General features: G+C 41.0%; 1 protein-coding gene and 1 long non-coding RNA gene across 2 annotated transcripts in view; one reads left to right on the top strand and one right to left on the bottom strand.

Annotated features, from left to right (window-relative positions):
• Positions 1-24,315, top strand: part of arhgap1 (Rho GTPase activating protein 1) — a 79,124-nt gene that overhangs the window by 35,433 nt on the left and 19,376 nt on the right. Inside the window, exons 5-10 of the mRNA XM_028572243.1 lie at positions 3,490-3,621; positions 4,248-4,334; positions 7,051-7,149; positions 7,471-7,578; positions 17,544-17,620; positions 17,738-17,815. Coding sequence (XP_028428044.1) covers positions 3,490-3,621; positions 4,248-4,334; positions 7,051-7,149; positions 7,471-7,578; positions 17,544-17,620; positions 17,738-17,815 — 581 coding nt within the window. The remainder of the gene's footprint in view (positions 1-3,489; positions 3,622-4,247; positions 4,335-7,050; positions 7,150-7,470; positions 7,579-17,543; positions 17,621-17,737; positions 17,816-24,315) is intronic.
• On the bottom strand, positions 1,629-3,087 carry LOC114551134 (uncharacterized). Its single transcript, XR_003691856.1, has 3 exons — positions 2,911-3,087; positions 1,909-1,973; positions 1,629-1,801 (listed from the first exon to the last, which is right to left on the bottom strand). It is a non-coding gene; the product is annotated as an uncharacterized LOC114551134 (long non-coding RNA).

Raw genomic sequence — 24,315 nt, 5'->3', positions numbered from 1 at the left:
TGGCCAAAACACGGCCAGAGAGACATGAACACGAAGAGAGGGGTTTAATTCACAATCGCAACTGGCTTGCTCTACATTTTACCTTACTTATTTGATCAGATGTTGCTCCAGTTTCTGTTGTGAAGAAATAAAGGATACACCGACCTCATTTCAGATAACGCTAATAACCTAATTTCTGCATTTATTAGCTTTTTGACTATTGAGAGGGACAGGAAATTTAAGTAGAGGGAGGGAGGTCATTACAGTAAAGGTCCTTAGTTGGAATCAAACCAGGTATATTTGGTTACATACACACTTAAAAATGATGGATTAAAAATAACCCAACTTGGGTTGTTTTATAACCCAACCGCTGGATCACTATTGCACCGGACCAACAGTAGTTAATTTGACCCAGCAAGATGGGTTGGTCATTTTTAACCCAACAGATGAGTTAAATATTCTACCCAAATGCTGGGTCAAATTAATTACAATTCTGGGTTGATTCAACTACATATTTGTTATATAGTGTACCCAGATGCTGGGTCAAATTAATTACAATTCTGGGTTGATTCAACTACATATTTGTTATATAGTGTACCCAAATGCTGGGTCAAATGAATTATAATTCTGGGTTGATTCAACTACATATTTGTTATATAGTGTACCCAAATGCTGGGTCAAATTAATTATAATTCTGGGTTGATTCAACTACATATTTGTTATATAGTGTACCCAAATGCTGGGTCAAATTAATTACAATTATGGGTTGATTCAACTACATATTTGTTATATAATTAACCCATATGCCAGATTAATTCTAACACATTACAGTACAATTTAAGAAAATAAATTGCAATAAAACTGTTAAACTACAAACCTAGAACAGAATACATGCTAGATGTATGCATATATTATTTAATAAACACTTAAACAATACAAAAACAAAACAACATAATGGAATCTTTGAAAAAAATTTATTATATCAACAATATAGTGGAACTGGTGCAGTTCATATCACTCAGGTAGGAAAACATTCAGAGCAAAACAACAATTACGAATGAACTGGCTGAACATTCAACAGGTCTATAGTGAACAAATTCAAATTCCTATTAAAAAGCTGCTATTAAGAGCCATTAGCTCTACTTGCAAGCAAGTATTCTACTTTGAATAAACTTTACCATTTTAGACTCCCCTCCTGGCATTTCACGTGACCAAGTTTCAAACAACTTTGATGCAGCATCCCCTTGCAGGACAAGCCTGTGCAATCTATAAAATGGAAAACACATTTTTAAAACCAATTCAATGTGGCACACTAATAAAACATTATAAACAATGCATCCTTATATGTAAGATCATATTTCCCTATACCTACCATGCCTTTGGTCATTAGGTGAGGGAACTCTTCGAGGATCTGATCGATGGTCCAATTGTTGTCCTTAATCCACTTGGCCCTGTAGACTGCTGTGTTCGGCATGTAGTTCTCTATCTGGCTGAGGGGCTGAGAATTATTTCTCAACCATTCTTTAAGCTGTGACCCACGTTTGTCTGATATGGTACATTCTGTAAAAAAGAACAAGAAAGTTGTCATTCACTGAAATATGGATGTTTTGTTTCATCAAATAATTTTTCAGTTTAATAATTACCTGGTATGAGAGCCCTTGCAAGAGCGCCATCATCTGGCGTTTGTGGTGGTGTCTGTGCCGTGCTCTGCGACCTGCTGGTTGATCTCAGCCGCTTCCTGACGTTCCGCAGCCTTTCCTCCAGGAATCCAGTGGCCGGCTCTATTCATCTATTGGAGTCACTTTGACATATTACATGGAAGCTATTGATAAAAAGAGGAAATTATATTTCATAAGAATTCATGTCTGAAAAGGGCTTTAGTAGCAATGCAGACTTGATATGCTGTGGATGGGAAAACATATTTCTTACCTTTTAAATCTTTCGACAAGGTCTGGCACTCTGTCAAAGTGTTAATGACAAAGCTATCCATTGATCTGAAACAAACACAAAAAGAGCTTAAGCAAAGCTACAGTTGCTATTGTATTAACTATTCAGATATCACCATGTAAAAGCAATGCAGACTAACCGCAGAATGTAATCCAATGTGAAGATAACAGCCATTTTATTTAGCATCACAATCCTCCCTCTCTACCTATACAATTCATATGACAAATTGCATGCATGTGAATTGTTTTTACCTTTTTACAAGAATATTTGTGGCTGCTCAAAGCATAGCCTTCAGGGCACGAGTGTCAGTACAACAGTACAGCAGTGGTTCCCAAACTTTTTATTATATATTTCTTAACCCTCAACCCAAGTGGCCCTTGTCGTTTGCCAGGCTGCCATTTTAAATAAGCATTTGTTCTTATCTATTGTGGGTCACCACATTACTTAAATAAATGCACATAAATGCATTTAGTCAGACATATCAGGTTATCTCACTGTTTTTACATACTTTAATCAGTCATACACTGTTATGCCTTCACATTTCACATTAAAAGCTTCAGGAAAACCAAGCGCGTTCATTTATAGCCAGTTAAAATAATATAGCTAGCAAAGCAACTAACTGACAGCCTGTTGGCAAGTTAACAAACTATCTAGCTAGCTAGCTAGCTAGCTAGATAGTTTGTTAACTGGCAAATCACCTGGCTAGCTTGAAACTAGCTGGCAAATTAGCCTGGTGAACTCAATAAACATGACCATATGCCCATGGGCATTATGAACTTGTTTCATTAATTTATTAATATAATTCAGACCAAATGGATAAGCTGTAGGCTATCCATGCTTCCATGATAACGGCTAAATGGCTAACGTTAGCTAGCTACGTTGTTAGCCAAACTAACCAACTAGCCTCACAATATAAAGATAGTACTTTAATAGGTAACGCAACACAGACTATGTGAATTAGACATGTAGCTAGTGTACACAAACCTTTTATTATTTATTTGCCTCGTTGGATGACCAGACTGGTTCTCTGCTGTGACAAGCGCTCGGTGTGTGGACTCTGGTGATGATCTGATGACGTTCGAAGCACAAACAACCCAAGTGCTGGGTCAACCGATGTATGTTGGGTTGATGGATTTTGACTCAACGCATGAGTTGCACAAAATAACCCAACTTCCATATAAATAACACATAATGGGTAAAATATTTCATAACCCAGCGGTTGGGTAGATGAAATAACCCAGCATTTTTGTCTACGTCTTTGACTGCTGGCTTACACATCCATATGACCCAATATGAATCAATAGTAAATGTTTTACAGAAGTCTTCTAGCCATTAGGGAACTGTTTTGGGAAGTGTTTCAATAACTTTTTAATGGGAAACAAATGTTTTTTCACTACGTATATACTGTATATTTCACTATTTGACTGCTTCTGTACAGTGCTGAAACACTAAGGAAGGTTGTGAAGATGTAGTTCCTTGGTAAACCTGGAATATAATATGGCGTCCAGTTGATATACACACTTATCTATTTAAATGACAATTAATTTGTTTTATTTTTTGCAGGTATCTTAAAGGAACACTGGATCAGTATGTTGAAAGTGACTACACTCTGATCTATTTCCATCATGGGCTGACCAGTGAAAACAAACCCTCTCTCAGCTGGCTACGAGATGCATACAGAGAGTTTGACAGAAAGTAAGCTCAATAACATTACTGTACATGTGTACAGACAGCGGCCTCACTGACCATCATTTCAGAACGGACTAAAGCATTAGTCATTCCTAAATCCTTCACTTTGTTTTATTTAAAATAAACACCATGGGCCCCATTTTCATAGCAGTACAATGAACAGTGCAAGCAGTGCTTTGCATTTTCTTGATTATGAAATTGGCTTTGCCATTCTGTGTTGTATTTTGGTACCAAGTACAGAGTGCACAGTACACAGATGTAGGGAATACAAATACACCATTATATGAACCAAAATAGCAAGTGCGTTTGGAGATGCCAATATTAGCTGACTAATTGAGCATCTATGGGACGGAATAGAACTAACTTCCCTCTGTGTGGAGAAAAACAGTTCACTTGAAATAAAGGACATCCTAAGTCATGCGTCCTTATATGAATGAGTTAATATAAGAGAAAAATTCAGTCCATCTACTTTTTTTCCTTGGCTTGACAGCCTTTTCCCTTGCATTGTGGATTTTCCCCTAAAGTAAAAGTTGGGATAACCGCATACAGCCACAAACTCTGCTCTAAAGACTTTATCCTTATCCCCAGTATATGGTACATTTTGTCAGAATATCATCTGTATGTGTTTTCAGGTATAAGAAGAACATCAAGGCTCTGTATATCGTCCATCCAACCATGTTCATCAAGACTCTGCTGATCCTCTTCAAACCAATCATCAGGTCCTTTTTATGTAAAATTACTTAGCAGTTTTTATGGATGTCAATTAACATTCCTACATTTTAAACAATAGCTTTTCTTGACACTTTTAGAGTGTAAATCATTATTGTTTAATATTTAGCATGTCCTCAGCACATTACGACTAGTCCTATATAGGACAATACTGCAGGATGAAATTTTGCAGTTTCAGACAGTTCTCTCTTTCTCAATCATTTTACCTAAATTCTTTCAACATAGTATACAGTAGTATAGCATTGTATAGTTTATTATAGTATAGTAGCACAGAGTATAAATTCCACTGTGGGAAAATCCTGCAGTTGAACAATCACTGGCATGTGTTTCCATAGAGTACAGAGGTGTGAATACTTTTGTTACTCTTAAAGGCCCTGGCACACCTAGCTGACAACTAGGAACTAGTGGCAACAGAGGCCGACTGTGGCATCGCCTCACGTCTGCCCACGTCGCTTTTGTCTTGGCCAAAATTAGCACTGGAACACACCGCGGAGACTGCAGCCAACTACCACATACGTTCTGCGTATGCGTGCAAGGAAATAACTCTCATACCAGCAGGCGGCGGTATCTATTGGTTATTCCGTAAACCAAATACAAACATTGCTATGATACCCACAACAAAAGCATTTGCTCGAATCTGCAGCAGCAGAACTGAATGGACCCTACGATCCCTCTGCTTCACTCCCCGCCGGGAAAACAGCGGACACCAGGAGATGACTAACCAGTCTGTCCATCTCCTGGGCTGTCATCCATTCTCTCTGCAAAGAATATTCTCTGCTTGGGAGCGGAGTGGATGGAATAGAGGCATAACATCATAACACTTAAGAATGTTGGTCTTTCCTACAGAGAAATTGCAAAGAGAGTCAAGGTGTCAGTGAGTACAGTATTCTTCACCATCAAAAGGCACTTAGAAACTGGGGGAAACTCTGACAGGAAGAGGTCTGGCAGACCCAAAGCCACAACAGAATCAGAAGACAAGTTTCTGAGAGTCAACAGCTTGCGTGATAGGCGGCTCACAGGACAACAGCTTCAAGCACAGCTTAATATTGGTTGTAATAAGCAAGTCTCAGTTTCAACTGTAAAGAGAAGATTTCGAGCTGCAGGTTTGATAGGTTGAGTTGATAGGTCAAGAAAGCCATTGCTAAGATGTCAGAATAAGAAAAAGAGGCTTGCCTGGGCCAAGAAACACTGCCAATGGACTACTGAAGACTGGAAGAAGGTGTTATGGACTGATGAATCAAAATTGAAATCTTCGGTTCATCACGAAGGATTTTTGTACGCTGTCGAGTAGGCAAAAGGATGGTTCCTCAGTGTGTGACATCAACTGTCAAACATGGAGGAGGAAGCGTGATGGTCTGGGGCTGTTTTGCTGGATCCAGGGTCGGTGATTTGTACAGAGTGAAAGGCACCCTGAACCAAAACGGCTACCACAGCATTTTGCAGCGCCATGCAGTACCCTCTGGTATGCGCCTAGTTGGTCAGGGGTTCATCCTACAGCAAGACAATGACCCAAAACATAAAGTAAGTCCAAGCTATGCCAGAAATACCTTAGGAAAAAATAACAAGATGGTAAGCTTAAAAACATGAAGTGGCCAGCACAGTCACCAGACTTAAACTCCATTGAGCTGGTTTGGGATGAACTGGACAGAAAAGTGAAAGCAACCTACAAGTGCCACATATTTATGGGAACTTCTGCAACAGAGTTGGAAAGAACTTTCTGAAGAATATTTGATTTCCATTGTAGAAAGAATGCCACAAGTGTGTTCAGCTGTTATATCTGCCAAAGGTGGCTACTTTGATTGTGGATGTCAAACATTTTGAATACATTTTGGTTTATAAATTGATTTCTTGAACTGCATGAATTTCAATAAAAACCTGGAAAAATTGGGGTGTTCTAAAACTTTTGACCGGTAGTGTACTTTCACATCGTAGGAAAGCACATTGCTATTGCCAGATGAGTGACAATTTTGTTCGGCTAATTTTCTATAACCAGTGTAAGATGAAGGCAGGCCTGGATTGGCTAATTGGGAGCACCAGGATAAGCAACATTCAGACTGCACAAACACAACAAGATATAAAACATGTACTTTATAACAGGAAGACCATAAAAGGATAATAGACGGATAAAGTGTAAAAAGTGGTGCAAAAGTAGCAGCACTAGCAGTTTGTGGGACCCTGAGGATAACTAATTATTTGGCCAGTCATAGTTGGAAAAGCACAGGTGTAAATAGTCAAATCCTGGTATTGTGCATGCTGACTCGCTGTCACACTGATGGTATAGTAGGTGGTACTTTTCACAATTCAACATTTCATTCTTTTATTTTATCACAATAAAATAAAGTTTTCCATTTTATTTTATTACTCTTATTTCCTTGTGTGGAGGGAAACACATTTTAGGTCCATTGAAACAACAGCAAATTATCCTTATAGTATCTTATATAATATTTTGATATACAGAATGAGAGGTTCAGAGAGTCACAGACTGAGACAGAATTGTAAGCTAATAGTATAATGTGTGTGTCATTTTCTGCTGTGTATTTCTTTTAAAAATAATTGTATTTTGTAATGATAGAAAAAAACATTAAATCCAGTTTCAATCCAGCATTTGGCGATATCCCCATTCTCACAGAATGTAAATGCAGCAAATGATAAGATAACTGAAGTGCAATAATTTGCTGATTTGGTCTTCTTTTTCTTTCTTTGTAGTTTTAAGTTTGGCAGGAAGATTAACTATGTGAGCTATCTGAGTGAGCTGGAAGATGTGGTGAAGTGTGAGCAGTTGCTAATTCCTGCCCGTGTCAAAGAGTAAGAGCTGATGTTGGACTCCAGATTCTGTTTCACAAATCTATTTTGAGTTATACACAATTAATATTTGCATTTAATTACCTGCTGCATCCAATTTACACACCCTGCATGCATTTTAATTATGTTCTTGTAATAAAATTGTCGGTCACTGTTGCTATTTTCTTTTCTGTATCCTGTTATAATACATATCCACCCAGAAATAATTTAAACCTACACATACTGTATTTCAGGCACAATTAGTGTACAACTTTGTTAACCTTTCTAATCCACCTTATCTTTCTTAAAATCCACAATAGTTGATAATCTTTGTCTCTGTGTCAGGTACGACAACAAGTTAAGAGCCTCTCTTAAACCAACCGTCCAGCCTCCCATGTCTCCTCCTCACAGCCCCCCCCTCCACAGCCAGGTGTTTGGGGTGCCACTTGCATTGTAAGTTACCACATCTCTCACTTGTGTGTCTGTAAGCTTTATATTTTTATTTATATATATATATATATATATATATATATATATATATATATATATATATATATATATATATATGCCCTATTGAAACTGAAGGAATTATTCTTTTTTTCTTTCTATTCTATTTCCCGTGAATTGGCTTTTTGAGGGGCTTAACATATTCAAAAACTCACCAAATTTGGCGGTCGCATCAAGTCTGGTGAAAATTTACATGTTTTAAGGTTTTTGCAAATAGGCACACAAAAATGGCTCGCTAGCACCCCTAGAAAGTTAAAAAAAATTGAGCCCCTGCAGTGCGTTTAACGTAGACTCACAAAACTTGGTACACATATGTAACCTGTCAACCTGTACAAAAAACTTCATTAGAGCCATACCCTAAACCAAAGAGGAAGTCCGCCATTTTGATTTCAAAGTTCGAAATTAGTGCGATTTTGGCCTTTTGTGTGTTTTGCCGCCAAAACAGGAAGTGGGTGTAACTTGAGTGTACATTGTCCAACTGGCTCGAAACTTTTCAGGATTCATAAGAGTCAAACCCTGAGGACAAATAAAGGCCGATATTTACTTAAAGTCATAGCGCCCCCTAGTGGCAACAGGAAGTAGGCCTAAAAGTCAAGGTGCTATACTTTAACGAACTCCTCCTGGAGATTTCATCCGATGGACTTCAAACATGGTCTGTACCATCTCAACACCTTTAAAGATGAAAAGTTATTAAAAGAAAAACTTTTCATCAGACGGTGTGGGCATGGCGTGGCGGCCATTTTGAGTGTTTAGCGATGAACAAAGAAGTTGTTGTAACTTTAGTGTACGTTGTCGTATCTGCCCGAAATTTCTCACGATTGACAAGGGTCCAGGCCTGAGCACACCTACAGGCCAAAATTGACTTTTGGTCATAGTGCCCCCCGCTGGCAACAGGAAATGCGCCTTATATGACAAACATTATCCGATTTACATGAAACTTATAATGTGTGGTAAACATGTGATACTGACCCGCCCCCTATAATATGACCATGCTCACTTACTCAGGCCACGCCCCCTTTCATAACATTTGAACCGTTTAAGGTAGTCTTGTGTGAGGTGTCATTGAACTCAGCAGAGACTTCCTTATTCATTTGTGATGGTTTGGCCCGCCCCCTATTTTCAAGCCACGCCCCCTTTCATACATGCTGACCCATCTAAGGTAGAGTCTTGTGTGAGGTATCATTGAATTCAGCAGAGACTTCCTTTTTAATTGGTGATGGTTTGACCCGCCCCCTATGCTTTAGCCACGCCACTTTTCACAGCTAATGAACCGTATGACATAGAGTCTTGTGTGAGGTATCATTGAACTCAGCGGGGAGTTCCCTTTTCATTGTTGACGATTTGCGGTGTCTGGGTGCCGCGCAAATGCACGGTCACAAGGAGCGGCGTCCGCCGGTAACCCCGACGCGCGCAGAGGTGCGAGGGCCCGTCCATCACTGCTCGCAGCTTTAATTGATAAGTACATTTACTCAAGTACTGTAAATAAGTACAAATTTAAGGTACTTATACTCTTACGCGACACCGTGGCGTGGGACTCCTGGGTGGCACGCAAGCTATGAGCAAAGGCCACGCATCAATCATTGCGGGAATCTCTGAAATGCCAAGGGGCATAGAAACTAAATAATAAGTAAGAAATCTCTGTATATTAACCTCAAGCAAGTTTAAAATGTATAAAGTAAGATGTGTGTAATGTTTGGAAGTTGTGGAATAATAAACATTTGACAGGATTTGAACCTTCAACACTAGTCTCACAAAGATGTACAACTGGCATGTGCTGTAACCGCTCTACACACCCTGCATGCATGGAGTTGTCTGTTATTTGAAGAGAGAGAGGTCTGGAACAATGATACTTCTAAAATACCACTGAAAACAGTGGCAATACGTAGCAGAAATGTTGTACTAGTAGATTAGTAACAGTAGTAGTATTAGTAGCAGGGCTGTCAATTGATGAAAATATTTAATCGCAATTAATCGCATGATGTCCATAGTTAACTCACGATTAATCGCAAATAAATTGCACATTTTTATCTGTTCTAAATGTATTTTAAATTTTTTTTTCAAATTTCTTTTAATGCTCTTATCAACATGGGTGTAGACAAATATGCCTGCATTATGCAAATGTTTATTATCATTGCAACAATCCAAAACAATTACAAATACTGTCTAGAATATTCTCAAAGGTACTGTATGCTCAAAAAATAAGCTGAAAGCATAATATGGCAACCTGAAGCCAATCAAGCAACAACACATGGGCATATTGACCTGATGTAACATTACTTGATAATACTAACACAATGTAGTGTCCCACTTTACTTTATGTCAGCAAAAGGCCTCTCCTTTATCTTCATAAGTCACAAAGCATGCAACAGAAGTTCCCACTGTGGGAAAATAATGTGATGTGACCCCGATGTATAAGGCAAAAGCTGTCTTGTTAGGGCCCGAGCACCGACATCATTGGTCAGCAAAGGCCGTGTTGAAATTCAAATGTTTCTTCTTCTTCTTTCTGTTACGGTTTGCTCCTAGTTTGGACCCCAGAAGCAGACTCAGACACAATGGATTGGAGTTAATAGTTTTATTTTATATTGGTACTTGCAAGTGAAGAGCGTAAAACAAGGTGGTGAGGTGGCAATCCTGGTGAAAGCAGATGGTATCTGGTGGTGTGGAATTTGTGGCAGTCAGTGGCAGAGCATCAGCAGGAAGGCAGGCTCAGCTTAGGCAGGTGCTGGAGACGGAAGAGACACAGGTGATGTTATTTTTTGCAACAATGGTTCAAAGTCAGACTCTTCACTGGAGGTTTAAGCCTGAAGAGTTACCACATGGAGAGAGGAAAACAGTGAGTGGAGAGCTGGGTTTCTTATACTGAGCTTGATGGTAAATGGAAGTCAGGTGTGCCTGGTACAACTGTAGAGCCACACCCCTGCTGATGAGCGCACACACACACACACACACACACACACACACACACACACACACACACAGGGGAGGAGACACAGGGAAAGACAGACAGGGAAACAAACAGGAAACACAGTGGAATCCAGAGGTTGACAAACCGTAAAGGCAGGATGGTCATCCACCATCCGGGCGGGAGGCGTGGGATCGGCCGGAGGGCACAGAGGGCTGGACGAGACAGGTTTGAGCAGTGAGACGTGAAAGGTGGGGTGAATCTTCAGGGAAGCCCGTAGCTTGAGTCTGACAGAAGATGGGTTAATGACACGGCCTATCACAAATGGTCCAACATAACAAGGTGCCAGCTTACGTGATTCCACTTACAGGGAAGGTCACGAGAGGACAACCACACACTCTGAACAGAGGCATAGGCAGGAGCAGGAGAACGACGGCGATCAGCCAGGCTCTGGCCTCTCTCCAGACCCGTCGACAGCGACGTAGGTGCACCTGCACGGATGGAACCGCCACTTCCTCTTCCTGTACAGGAAACTGGGGAGGTTAATAACCTAGCGTGACCATGAATGGGGACATACCAGTAGCAGAGGTGGAGAGTGAGTTATACGCATATTCAATCCAGGGGAGATGGGTGTTCCAGGCAGAGGGGTTCCGGGCGGCGCCACAGCAGAGCGCCAATTCCAGATCCTGATTGGCCCGCTCGGTTTGGCCATTGGGCTGAGGATGGTATCCTGAGCTGAGGCTGACAGAGGCACCCAGAGCCTCACAAAAATCTTTCCAGACTTGGGAGGAAAACTGGGGTCCTCGGTCAGAAACTTTGTCACTGGGAATGCCGTGAAGGCGGAAAACGTGCTGGACCAGTAGATTGGCAGTTTCCATGGCTGAAGGTATCTTAGGAAGGGAGACAAAATGAACAGCCTTAGAGAAACAATCTACAAGGTTAGTATATCCGTGTTACCTTCCGAGGGTGGCAGACCAGTAACGAAGTAAGAAGCCGGGCACAGATAGAACAGGCAGCTACAAAATCCTGAGTGTCCTTGGTGATGGTGGGCCACCAGAATCGCTGTCTGATGAAGGACAGAGTGCGCTGGATACCTGGATGACAGGTTAATTTGGAGAAGTGTCTCCACTGGAGAACCTGGGATTTCACAGAGTCAGGCACAAACAGACATAGGGACATTACCCGGGACTGGCTGCATCGGCTGTGCTTCTTTTACTATAGTCCCAATGTCGCAAACCGCAGCAGCAACAATGCAAGATGAAGGAAGAATGGGCTCCGGTGCAGTACTGGGTGTGTCCTTGTCACTCTAATGGGACAGAGCGTCTGGTTCTTGGTTGCGGGATCCTGGTTGGTAGGTTAAGGTGAAGTTAAACCTCCCCAGAAACAGGAACCACCTTGCCTGGCGAGAGTTCAACCTATTGGCAGACTAGAGGTAGGTGAGGTTTTTGTGGTCTGTCCATACCAGAAAGGGATGTTGGGATCCAGCCAGTGACGCCATTCTTCCAATGCCAGAACCACCGCCAGGAGTTCCCGATTTCCAACATCATAATTTTGCTCTGCTGGAGACAAACAACGGGAAAAAAATGCACAGGGGTGCAGTTTGTGATCTGAACTGATCGCTGAGAGAGCACAGCTCCAACTCCAGAGTTTGATGCATCCACCTCAACCACAAACTGTAAGGATGGATCTGGATGTATTAAAATGGGAACACTAATGAACAGTGTATTTAACCTTGTGAAACCTTGTTCTGCCTCAGGGGGCCAAGTGAATGGCTTAGCAAGTGATGTGAGAGAGGTGGCCACTTTACTGTAATCCTTGACGACTCTGCAGTAAAAGTTGGCGAACCTAAGAAACCGCTGCAGCTGCTTTCTGCCCTCCGGCTTTGGCCATTCCACCACCGCTTTCACCTTGGCTGGGTCCGGTCTCACAGATTCAGAATGAAAATCACACTTCTCTGCTTTGACAAATAACTTATTTTCCAACAGCCTTTGAAGAGGACCCATGGCAGAGTCGATGAGGGGGAGAGCATACTTATTTTTTACTGTGATGTTGTTCAGTCCAGTAAAGTCGATGAAGAGAGCCATCCTTCTTACCTAGGAAGAAAAAAGCGGGAGAAGATATCACTGATGAAAGACAGTTAGCATGGCAGTGAACGCTCCATATTTTAATAGTGCTGGAGCACCAGTCTATGTGTTTTGTATGTATTATCTAACCTAGTGGCCAGGGAAATCAGAGCCTCGAAGGACTGGGTCTCATCCCTCACTTGCCAGCTCATCTTTCATGGTTTCAGAGAGGCCGTGTATAAAAACGCTCTGAAGTGCGACCTCATCCCAACCACTTTCAGCTGCCAGGATTCTAAACTCGATTCAGCCACAGATTTAGTAGCCTGGTGAAGAGATAACTGGTGACTTTGAAATTTCTTTCCCCTTAACGGGCTGATCAAAAACTTCTTTATCTCGTTGGTAAATTGTTGGTAAGTAAAAGCAAAATGTGAGTTTCTCTCCCACATGGCAGTTTTTTCTTCTTTCTATCAATAGGGCCCGAGCACCAACAGCGTTATTATATGTTTGAACGCAGATATCATATATCTATTTTTAATAATTATAGCAGTTGGTATGATGAATAGTGGCAATTATAGTAGCAATGATTATAGATATATGACTAGTTGGCTAATAATAGTAGCAAGGTGTTGAGCAAGGTGCAATCTCATGTCCTCCTTAATCAAACTGATTAACTCGTCCTCATTCTCTCTCTTCCTCTTTTTCTCCCCTGGCTGGCTTTCTAGCTCTTCCTCCTCTTCCTCCTGGTCACCCACTGCTGTACCTGGCCCTGGTGTGTCTTCAGTGATGGAGGCAATTAGGACGGGGGGTAATTGAAGGCCTTTGTCCCAACACCTTATGCACAAACCATGTACAGGTTGCAGCAGTGGCTTTCCCGCTCACACCCTCTTGTGTCTTTGGATACTTGCGATCCTAAAACAGAAGAAAATCAATCATGGCAGTAAACAACAACAACAGCAAAACAAAACTATTTATAATTTTATTATCGGATGTACATACTTTGTATGTAGCACCGCTGGTACTGGGAGCCGTGTTGCTCCCTTGGGCTTGGACCCCTAATAAACTAAAGGATAAAGTTATTATTTTTTATTATTTATTCATTCAGGACACAAAAAAAAACGGTCCATAGCACAATACAAAACATAGCAAAAGACAGACAAATACAAGACAAAACACATACAATAAGAAATGACTACAACAGTCAGAGTTCCACAATACACAAAAAAGGTGTTCAGATATTAGCATATAGACTAAAACGCCAATGGTTCCACAATCTCGAAGTGAACCTAACCGCACTCATTGCAGGGTTCACTAGTGTTGCAATTATGCTGTTGACATGAGATTCCTGAGTACAGCAGGACAGGTAGATACATCAACACTTACAAAAGTTTGGCTTGCACTGCTTCATCGTGGCATTTTAAGCAGCAGCCTCATGCCATCATTATATGCCACATTGAGTTTCTGCATACTGCTTTTTTTTATAGCACCGCCACAAGTGGGCAGTATACATTGGGGTGCAAAAAGCTTTAAAAAGTGTGGTCTTCACAGACAATGAACACATACTAAATTTGTGATTCAGCATATTAGTACATCATACAGTACTGTCTGTGAATGTCCCTATCAACAGTTATATAGTGCCCTAAGTATTTGTCCTCATCACACACTTTAAGGACAGTACCAGACAGAGAGAAAGCAGGAAATAACAGTTTATTGTCCTCCCTGCTTGTAACAATCATAATATTACTCTTTAGAATTGTACTTAATGTCAAAGTCTGAGCAATATTGGGAGCAGACCCTTAGTAACTGTTGAAGTCTTCATGGGTTGAGAAAATTATCCTACTTCTTAGCTGAATGAACTATACTAACAAAAACACTTTGGATCAGCTGGAAAATGCAACTAGTATCCGGCCGTGGTTAAAGAAGCGAGCTTGTGACCGGAAGGTTGCCGGTTCATTCCCCAGACCGACAGGAAAAAATATGGGTGGGGAAAGTGAAAGAGCAGCGCTTGTCCCTCCCTCATTACCACCACTGAGGTGCCCTTGAGCAAGGCCCTTAACCCCAACCGCTCCAGTGGAGCTGCTCAGTGGCCAGCAGATCAGAATGTAGTTGTCCTGGGCAGCTTCCAGCTATGAATGTGTAACTGTATGAATGTGACAGGTCATCGTTGCAAATGAGAAGTTGTTTTAAATCGACTTACCTGGATAAATAAAGGTTTAAAAAACAAATAGCGGAATCGAGTATCACTGACAATAGGGCTGAGCTATTCAATTCTGTTTGTTTTTTTCACAGACGATACATCGTAGCTTACCGGCAGGTAGCATGCAGCTTAAAACACAGGGTAAATGTTAACCTTAGCTTACCAGCAGCCTGCAGCTGCCCTTTTAGACACTGCTGGAGTCAGTACAACAGAACTGTAAAGTAAAAACGAATGGTAAAATGCGTGAGCTCTGATGGGACTTCATGGTCAAGTGTTTCTTCTTCTTCAAATGCTCCTCGAAAATGCATGATGCATACTTAAATGCACCTCTTAAATTCTCTGTTATTGTGGAGTGTTGGAGAATCGTGACACCTCTAGTTTATATACTATATACATTATATACTGGAATTTGAATTCCTGTTTAAGTTTTGACAATTTGTTGCTGCATTTAAAAAACTAATTAAAAAAATACATTTTTAAATGTTTAAACTTGAAAGTTGCTGGTGCACAATTTATTATTTTAATAATAAATAACAATTCAGTAATGTATATCTATGTTTAATTGTTATGTTTAGGTTTTACAAAGTTAGGAAAGCAATGTTTAAGTCAAGCCTGATTTTCCCTTACACATAAAATAATGATCCTTGTTACTTTCACACAGTGAGTCATACAGCTTATCAGTTAACAGAGGTGGGAGTAAGTCACACATGCAAGTCACAAGCGAGTGTCAAGTCTTAACTTCAAGTTTTAAGCAAGTCTCAAGTCACTGTGGTGAGACTCAAGCAAGTCACAAGTCAAGTCATACTAAATTCTGATGATACCCCAGTTTCCACATTTAAATCAGTTTAAAAAGACCAGCCAATTGGAGTCATGTGACCATGCGCTGGAAGATGGCTGCCTGAAAATTGACTGTATCTACTGTGGCAGATTAACTTGGCAGAAATCCACATTCGAGCATGACAACACAGGTGCACCTTGAACCAAAAGCAAAATTTCTGTTGACACTGAAAAAGCGTTTCACCCTGGAATCATTTTGTTTCAGCAATACATTTGCTGCAGTATTAACCAACCACCTGATTCCCTCTTGTTTGAGCTGGGCAGAGGGTCTGGGCAAAGGAACCAGGCAAGGAGACGGTATCTCCCTCTCGGCCTCTTTGCGCTGGCACTCAAACCCATGGCCACAGCCATTCCCTTGGAACCGGCAATTCCAGGGTAACAAATTGGCCAGTCAGTACAAAAACTTCTGTTGTATGCGGACGATGTCCTCGTTCTGGTCTCAGAGCCCGAACTTTCACTTCCCGCGCTATTTCATTATAGGAACATTCTCATATCTGTCAGGCTGCAAAGTTAATTTGTCGAAATCAGAGGTTCTTCCCTTGACTTTGCACAGTCCCAAGACCATATTCCAGAGAGGTAACTTCTCATGGCCTAGCAATGACAATTATTTCCTGGGTTTTACTATTCCGCCTAAATTAGCTGACTTAGCATAGGTTAATATTAAACCTCAGTTGAACCAACTAGAGGTGGATATTGATAGCTGGGCCCCACTTTTTGGGAAAGCCAATGTTTTAAAAATGACCTGCATACCTAAGTTTTATTTTTTTCTCCAGGCCCTCCCAGTTAGAATTCTGCTAAAATAGTTAAAAAAATTTACAAGCTTTGTAACAAAGGTCTCTGGAATAGCAAGCGCCCCAGGCTTAATTTACATAAAGTACAAAGGCCGGTCAACCAGGGTGAGTTTTGTATTCCAACTGAAATACTATATTATTATGCATTTCGTCTCAGACATCTTGCTCACTGGTCTCTGCCCCCCGAGCGTGCCCGGCCCTGGTTCTCCATTGAAAGCACACTCTATTGGTGCTTTTCCATTACATGGTACCTACTCGCCTCGCCTCGACTCGCTGTGCGTCCGTTTTCCATTGCAGATTTTAGTATCGCCTCAGCGTGGCTGGTTGTCATAGCGACTGCCGTGGGCGTGGCTTAGTAGCTTGCTTTTCCCATTGACATATCCCCGCATATCCCCGACGCATTTCCTGGTTCTCCGTCTCCGTAAACAACATGATATCAAAGAGATAGTTAACGTTTACTGCTCCAGATTTCCCACCGTGGTCACATATATATGACTCTAAAGTCGCTACTCGCTTTGTTTCTCTCACATATATATGACTCTAGAGTCGCTACTCGCCGCTGAGATAATCGCCGTCACTCTCTCACTTCTCCCTCGCTCACTAGCTCCCCACACACACACATACGGCGACTCGACACACACACATCACACATGCACACACCAGCACACCAGTATAACCATCAGGCCACTTGTATGCTACGGAGAAAGCTCTGCGTGGAGCCTCCGGCAGCAAAAAAACACCGCTGGCTAAACTATTTAAAAATGCCGTCTCTCGCTAGCAATGCAGTGATCAGTGACGCTTCTTTCCGACCAATCAGCAGCCTGCAGGGTTTCACCTCACCTTCTCAGCTCGCCTCAGCTCGCTTGGAACCTCGACTGAGCAGGTACTAAAAAAAGTACCTGTTAGCAGGTACCAGGTACTTTTTTTCGTAATGGAAAACCAAAAAAGGCGAGTAGAGTCAAGGCGAGGCGAGTAGGTACCATGTAATGCACTCTCTCCCCTCCATTTTGTCATAGCTGCATTATCTGAGAAAGCGCAGACCCACCCTATACTTGCGAACATGCAATGGATTTGTGTGTGTGTGTGTGTGTGTGTGTGTGTGTGTGTGTGTGTGTGTGTCTCAGGCTCAGGCAGAGGAATCCGGATGGCGATCCGGTTCCCGTGGTGATGAGAGACACCATTACCTTCCTTTGTGAACAAGGTAACTCTTATCTTGTGGTGGGAGAAACACAAACATAATGCACTAATTAAATCATTTTCATCACAGATTATCTCAGTAACAAGTGTGTGTGTTTGTTTGTGCGCGTGTGCATTTCAGGTTTGGAGATTGAAGGGATCTTCAGACGGTCTGCCAATGTGACTCTGGTGAAGGAGATCCAGCTCAGATACAACTCAGGTAGGATCAACAGGCTTTCCTCTACAGCAGTTTGATAAATCAAGGGTCCGTTCCAGAAAGCAGGTTTAGTGAAAACTCTGAGTTTGTTAACCCTGAGATGAGGGAAACTCTGGGTTTTTTGTTTCAGAAAGAGAGGTAACTTAACCTCAGAGTCAGTTTCTATGGTAACTGAGCCTGTGAACCTAACCTGGTCGGGAGCAGGTTTTCTTCAAGAAACCTCGAGTTTCTCTCAGTCTCCTCCCTCTCAGTCTCCTCCCTCTGACACACTGTCAGAGGGAGGAGACTGAGAGAAACTCAAGGTTTCTTCTCTCTCATTTCCTCATTCATTCATTCAGTCTGTATCAGGCGCATTTTAATGCAGTTTGTTATCTGCATGAATAAAAAAACGTATTGTTGATTATAAAAAGTTTTTTTCTCAAACATGTCATGTCCTTTTGTCGACGATACAGTTTACGTTGGGATATGATATTGAGTCCCGATTAAATCTATTTTCACTTCCACATTTTTTCACAGTCCATCAGATATGTAGATACCTTATCCGTCCTCACATCACTTTAACATCCCAGCAGATTCTTTGTGTCGCATTAAATTAAAACGGCAGTTTTCTTTATTGGTGTGTATACGGATCATACTGTAATAGTAAAGCCACTGTATGCAGAACCGTCAGAAAAGTGTGACTCGCTCTGAAACATTTTTTAAACGTTTTTCTCAGGTTAAATAAACTCAGAGATCAGGGTTACACTCAGAGTTTGTTAAACCTCCTTCCTGGAACGGACCCCAGGTCAGTTATTCTGCATAACACTGGGGTAGTCATAACAGTCGTGGTGACTGGTCAGAATGTTTTCGTATTTGTGTTTTATTGTGTTTATAACAATACGATATCATAACAGGAGTTGTGGCTGTTCACACTGAAACAGCAAAAAAAAAGTTGTCAACAGTATCGTTACCAAAGTAAGTACAGAAGTTTGCAATCGTTTCTTAAAAGCATCATATGTCTTAGAATAGCATTCCAGGATATAAGTTCCTTTTTTTTTGGATCAGAATAAAATCAGTTTTAGTCCATTTAGCTTTACAGATATCACACATAACTAGGGCTGGGTATTGCTCAAAATCTTTCGATCCGGTGCCAATTTCGATACTTCAGTTTCGATGCCGGTTCCTAACGATACTTTTTTCGATACCATATGTTTTAAAATCCATTTCAACATCAACAAAAATACATTAAACACAAAGCTTTTATTTTCCACCTTAATTGTTAATCAAAACAGTTTTACCAGAATTAAAAAATCTGGTAAAACCGCTCACTCCATACCTGCAAACTTGTCGCTTTTCATCGCCGCACGGGACGCTAGTTACGGTAACACTACACTCAACAGCAGGTAACGTTAGCCTACTGTTAGCTAGTAGCTGGAGTAAACACGGTTAAAATGCTGACTGCTAAACGGTGTAAAAGTGTGTCTGTATTTCACTGTAGAGGATTCCAACAATAGCCTTTAGCTGCCGTTGTCTGAAAAACAACACAGATGTTGCTGAAATTTGCCTCGCCAGCCTTGTGCTGCATTCAAAGTTGTTGTAAAATACCCTTTTCCCAACCAGTAGTTGTTTTTGTTGTTTAACAGGAATTTACTGGTGAAATAAGTTATTGTTATAAATTATTGTTATTACATTTTTTATAAATCATTTAAATTTTGACCCTGTGGCCCTAGCAATAAACAAGCAGACTGTTGTTTTGGGCTCCTTTTTTTATTTTTTTTAAGGTTTTGCCTGCTTGTTTAATACATAATCAGGGCTTGACATTAACTTTTTGAGGCACTTGTCCTTCGGACAAGTACATTTACGTTTCACTTGTCCATGAACAAAAGTCACTTGTCCGGGTAAAGATTCATCATTTTATAATTTTTTTTTGTGTTTTGCTAATGCAGAATTTGAAGAAACCATTGAAAGCATCCAAACACTATCAACATTAATACAATTCAGTTTAAACAGTAGAAACAAATGTGTCCCAAGAATAGATTTCCCCTTCAACAAGAAAAAAAGGATCTCCAGACTCATAATACAAAGTTATACTTTGCACGCCGGTGTGCAGAAGTTAATATATTGAGATTCTAAGTGAATATTTTAAAGTTTCTCATTACTTTCAGATTCCTAGTCAATATTCTAAGTTACTATGTCAATATATTGAGATATTCTGAGTTACTAAGTCAATATATTGAGATACTGAACCAATATGTTGAGTTACTAAGTCAATATTACGATACTAAGCCAATATATTGAGATTAAGTCAATATTTTATAGTTTCTCATTACTTTGATATTCTTTGTTTATATTCTGAGATACTGAGTCAATATATCGATATACTAATTCAATATTTTGACCAGAGGTAGTGGTGACTTGAACTTATACTATATCTAAAATAATTTTGTAGACATAACAATGGATTTTGCCACTAAATGTTGGTGTCAGCGTGTTTTTTTTTCTTTCTACAATTTCACTTACCAAGGGATCCTTTAAAAAGGTGTAGCTACTTTACAGTTGATTATTACCTGATATTTAATCCGCTACAAACGAGTAGCGGAGCAGCTTGTAACGTTACGAGGCAAAGAGCCAGCCGTCAAGAGTCAAATTAACTTCATGCTTCATCCGCACAAAGCACACTTCTATCGCCACGAGTGACAGCTTTATTCGGCTCGTTTTCTGTGAACGATGTGGGGACGGAGTAACGTTAAAGCGTAGTTAGCATGCTAACGTTAGCTAGCGATAACTAACACCGGCTGCCTGGCTTGCTGGTTCCGCGGTGCTTTCATGCTGTATCGCTTACAGAGAAGGAGCTGAACAGTGGGCTGGGTCTAACGTCAGCGGTCCGCTCTCCCGCTGCTGCTGGGTCTAACGTTAGTTAATGTATTTGTTTCAAATCGGTAAAGTAAAATCTGTAACATAAACGGAATGAGTGGCACATAATAACGTATATAATGCTTCATCCACACAAAGCACATTGCTATCGCCACGAGTGACTTCTGTTTTCAGCTTGTTTTCTGTGAACGATGTGGCAGGGAGGTAACGTTAAGGTGGAGTTAGCAAGCTAACACCGGCTAGCTCGCCGTGCTTTCATGCTGCTTCGCTTTCGGAGAATGCGCTGAACAGCGGGCTGGGTCTAACGTTAGCGGCCCGCCGACCCGCTGCCCGGGATTGTGGGGTAAAATATGTATTTGTTTCAATTCTGTAACATTGACGAAATGAGTGGCATTTTGTTTTGTTTGAGTTTTAACTTGTCCAGTGGGGCAAGTAAATTTCTCTTCCACTTGTCCTACAAAAAATCCACTTGTCCCGGACAAGCGGACAAGCCTTAATGTCGAGCCCTGATAATAGTACAATATGAAATTGTATTCTGAACGAGACGCCATGACAGTCTGGCATTGAATTTCCGGAGAAAACAGACCCATGTGACGCGTTCGTCCAATCGGCTGCCGGTTTTCATTTTTTGGGCAAAATTACAGATTAGTGTATTTTTTTTAGCCTGTTGTTATGGAGACGTATTACGTCTCGTCTCTTTGGTGCGTTCTGTGGCACTTTTTGGACCAACACGGGGAGACTGATCAGTCTGACAGGCTTTTCTGCCGACGGTCGGCCGTCTGGTTGGTGTATAACGGCTATAAGAGGAAGTGTAACGTCAACAGCACCGTCACCGCTTTCGGCTCGCCATTAATATCACAATATCAGCAAACGCTGTCTGCGTGAAGTTTTGAAAAACTGTAACCACACTTGAAATCAACCGTGACTCTCACTGACTTCAACAAAACTGCAGACAGTTTACTCCGTCCGCACCTCTCCGTGTGTGTGTGAGTGTGTGTGTGTGTGTCGGTCAGAGCTCCGCTCTGTGTCAATATGCAGAGAGGACAGATTGCTTGCGCTTACGCGCTCAGACGCTTGTGGAACCGAAATTTGGCACCGAAAGATAAATCATTTTTTGATAATCGTAGGATTGGAGTATTTTTTCCGGTGCCATAAAAGAAGTTCGGTACCCAGCCCTACACATAACTAATGAACAATTCCAGATACATAACACATTTTGCTATGTGCATTTCAAATCACCTTTTCGCTCACTATGACCACTACTTTGTCATTACTAAACACTGTGCCTTAATATGAATAATAACATTGCCGGGCTTATTTGCTAGCTAACCACTGCTAAGGAAAAATCAAACACATAGATGGTAACGCTACCTTAGGATAATGTTATGTGAAACAGGTTATTTAATGTCACTGCTCATTTTACATACAGTTTAGCAACAAAACAAAATGATGAGGGAACATAACTAACTTAATACTTTTCACTGCTACTTGGGCGGACTGATTTGCACCTGAGAAGTCCCAAGGAGCAGAGAGTAACAATGGTGCTTTTCAGGTGTTGCGCTAATAAGTCCGCCTAAGTAGCAGTGCTTCGCCTTCTGTGGAAAATGGTTCCCAGTATGTATACGGTTAGAAGATGGCTGTGTCTCATGTGACCTTGTTATTTGTATATGCTGTGACTATACAAATCTATAATGTACATAGGAAAATGTTGGCATTATTTTGTCACTTATTGAGAGCAGTAGGCTAGTTGGAGCCAGTTACCTCCAAGATTTGGGCTAGCGGTGGGTAACGCTAGCCAGAGTAACGACACGCACGGAGATGAGAAGTGTATGTATGGACGTATGTGTGGACTTATCTAACTCTGAGGGATACGGTGAATAAGCTAAAGTCTCAATAAGTCGGCATGTTTCTTTAAGGCTGGCTTCAGAAGTGAGCCCCATGTTAAAATGCCCAAATAAATGTTATTTGGAACCGTGATGCCAATGGACCAGCAAAAGGAACCGACTGAGCAGCATGGCGAAACTGGCCGAAGGAGCAGCCGCTGCTGTCGGTTATAGAGGTCCACTCTCACCATAGCTCCAACTTTCCTATTTGCTATGACAGTCATGGACAGGGCCGGTTCTAGCCTGCTATATTAGGGTGGGCAACTTGGGCGGTTGGTAGCACAGAGAAGTGCGTTAGTGGCCCGACGGGTGCCAGCTTCCAGGCCCTGGTGACATGGCACAAACATTTGACCTAATACCAGCTGGCCTGGCAACCCAAAGGCCTAGGACGTATTTGAAATTTGAAAAATTTGAGCATTAAACGCTTAATTTCCTGCAATCTGCAAATATAAACATAATGGAATATAATGAAGTTAGGCTCTGAGGCATTCCGTATTTTTCAAATATTTATTCTCCTGTAGATCAACTTTTCTCATTTAATGTTATCTCTGCTGAGTCAACACACATGTAGGCCTAGGCATATTTCACTCCTCCCTCCTCTTTTGCGTCTTTTGTTTGGGAAACTAACCTCTTTAAATGTGGCACTTATTCATGTGAATGATGGCTACATTAATTCATTTTAATTAATAAACTCCTGGACTGTAATAGCTCAGATGTGTTTCAGCAAGATTTCTGCTTATGTTCAGAACTTTGGGCATATTCAAAATGTAACTCATCCCGTCTTGTTTTGAGATAAAAGACATATTATGAGAATAAAGTCACAATATTTCAAGTAAAAAAATCCACCTGTCCTCATAAGTTACCACAGCGATTTAAACCGGTAACAAGTGATCCACAGTCATGGAATACAAAACCCTGGGTTTAACCTGAAGTTTCCCCATTAACGCCAAATCTTGCTTCGTAGTACAGGCCTCTGTTTTTAAGTCTTGTTGGACTTCTAACAAGACTTCTTGTCTGTGCAGTGAACACTTTGAAAGTCATTACTTCTTTGAAGGCATCACTTGTTTCACATGACGTGAATTTGTAACCTTTAAAATTGATGTTTTCATGAAACCATGATTTGACTTTAATTTGTTAAAACAGATGCTTGTGTAATCATTTGTTATATGAAATAGATCAGACTAAATTTACTTTAGAGTAAAAGCTTATTCTTCAAAGCTATTTTTCAGTTGACTATGTTAATTGTAAATATAGTAAACGTTTAAACAAAATAGCTATTGTAACGCCAAAGGCTCTGGTGGTGAGTGTAAAGGCCCTCACACAGCAAGGCAACCGTCGGACCGACGGTGAGCGACCATCACCCTAGTTTTTGCGGTTTGTCCCGCACCGTCGCCACACGTCTGCCTTCGTCTGCCTTTTTCGGCGTCAACCATCAGCTGAACAAAAACAACTGTAGCGAGGAAAGCAAACAAACAACTGTGAGAGCGCACACAGTAGGCTTTTCTCATTTGTCATCTGATCAATCCAATACACATAAGAGATGTCAAAACTGGCCAAAAAAACGTTTGAATGTTCCTTTTAAAAAATATATAGGTTTGAATGATTGGAATATCTATTTTTGCGCAATATGTCCATAAGACAGCTAATGTATGTTACAACGAGATACATAACTACTTGTGTAGGTGTATTTATTTCAACCTAAACATGTCTTTTAAAAAATCGACATATACCGAATAAACCAACGATAATAAACTAGACTGTAACGTT

Source organism: Perca flavescens, chromosome 24 (assembly GCF_004354835.1).
Source record: "Perca flavescens isolate YP-PL-M2 chromosome 24, PFLA_1.0, whole genome shotgun sequence".
Taxonomy (NCBI): domain Eukaryota; kingdom Metazoa; phylum Chordata; class Actinopteri; order Perciformes; family Percidae; genus Perca; species Perca flavescens.
Note: the sequence above shows the minus strand (reverse complement) of the source record. Positions and strands in the feature narration are given on the sequence as shown.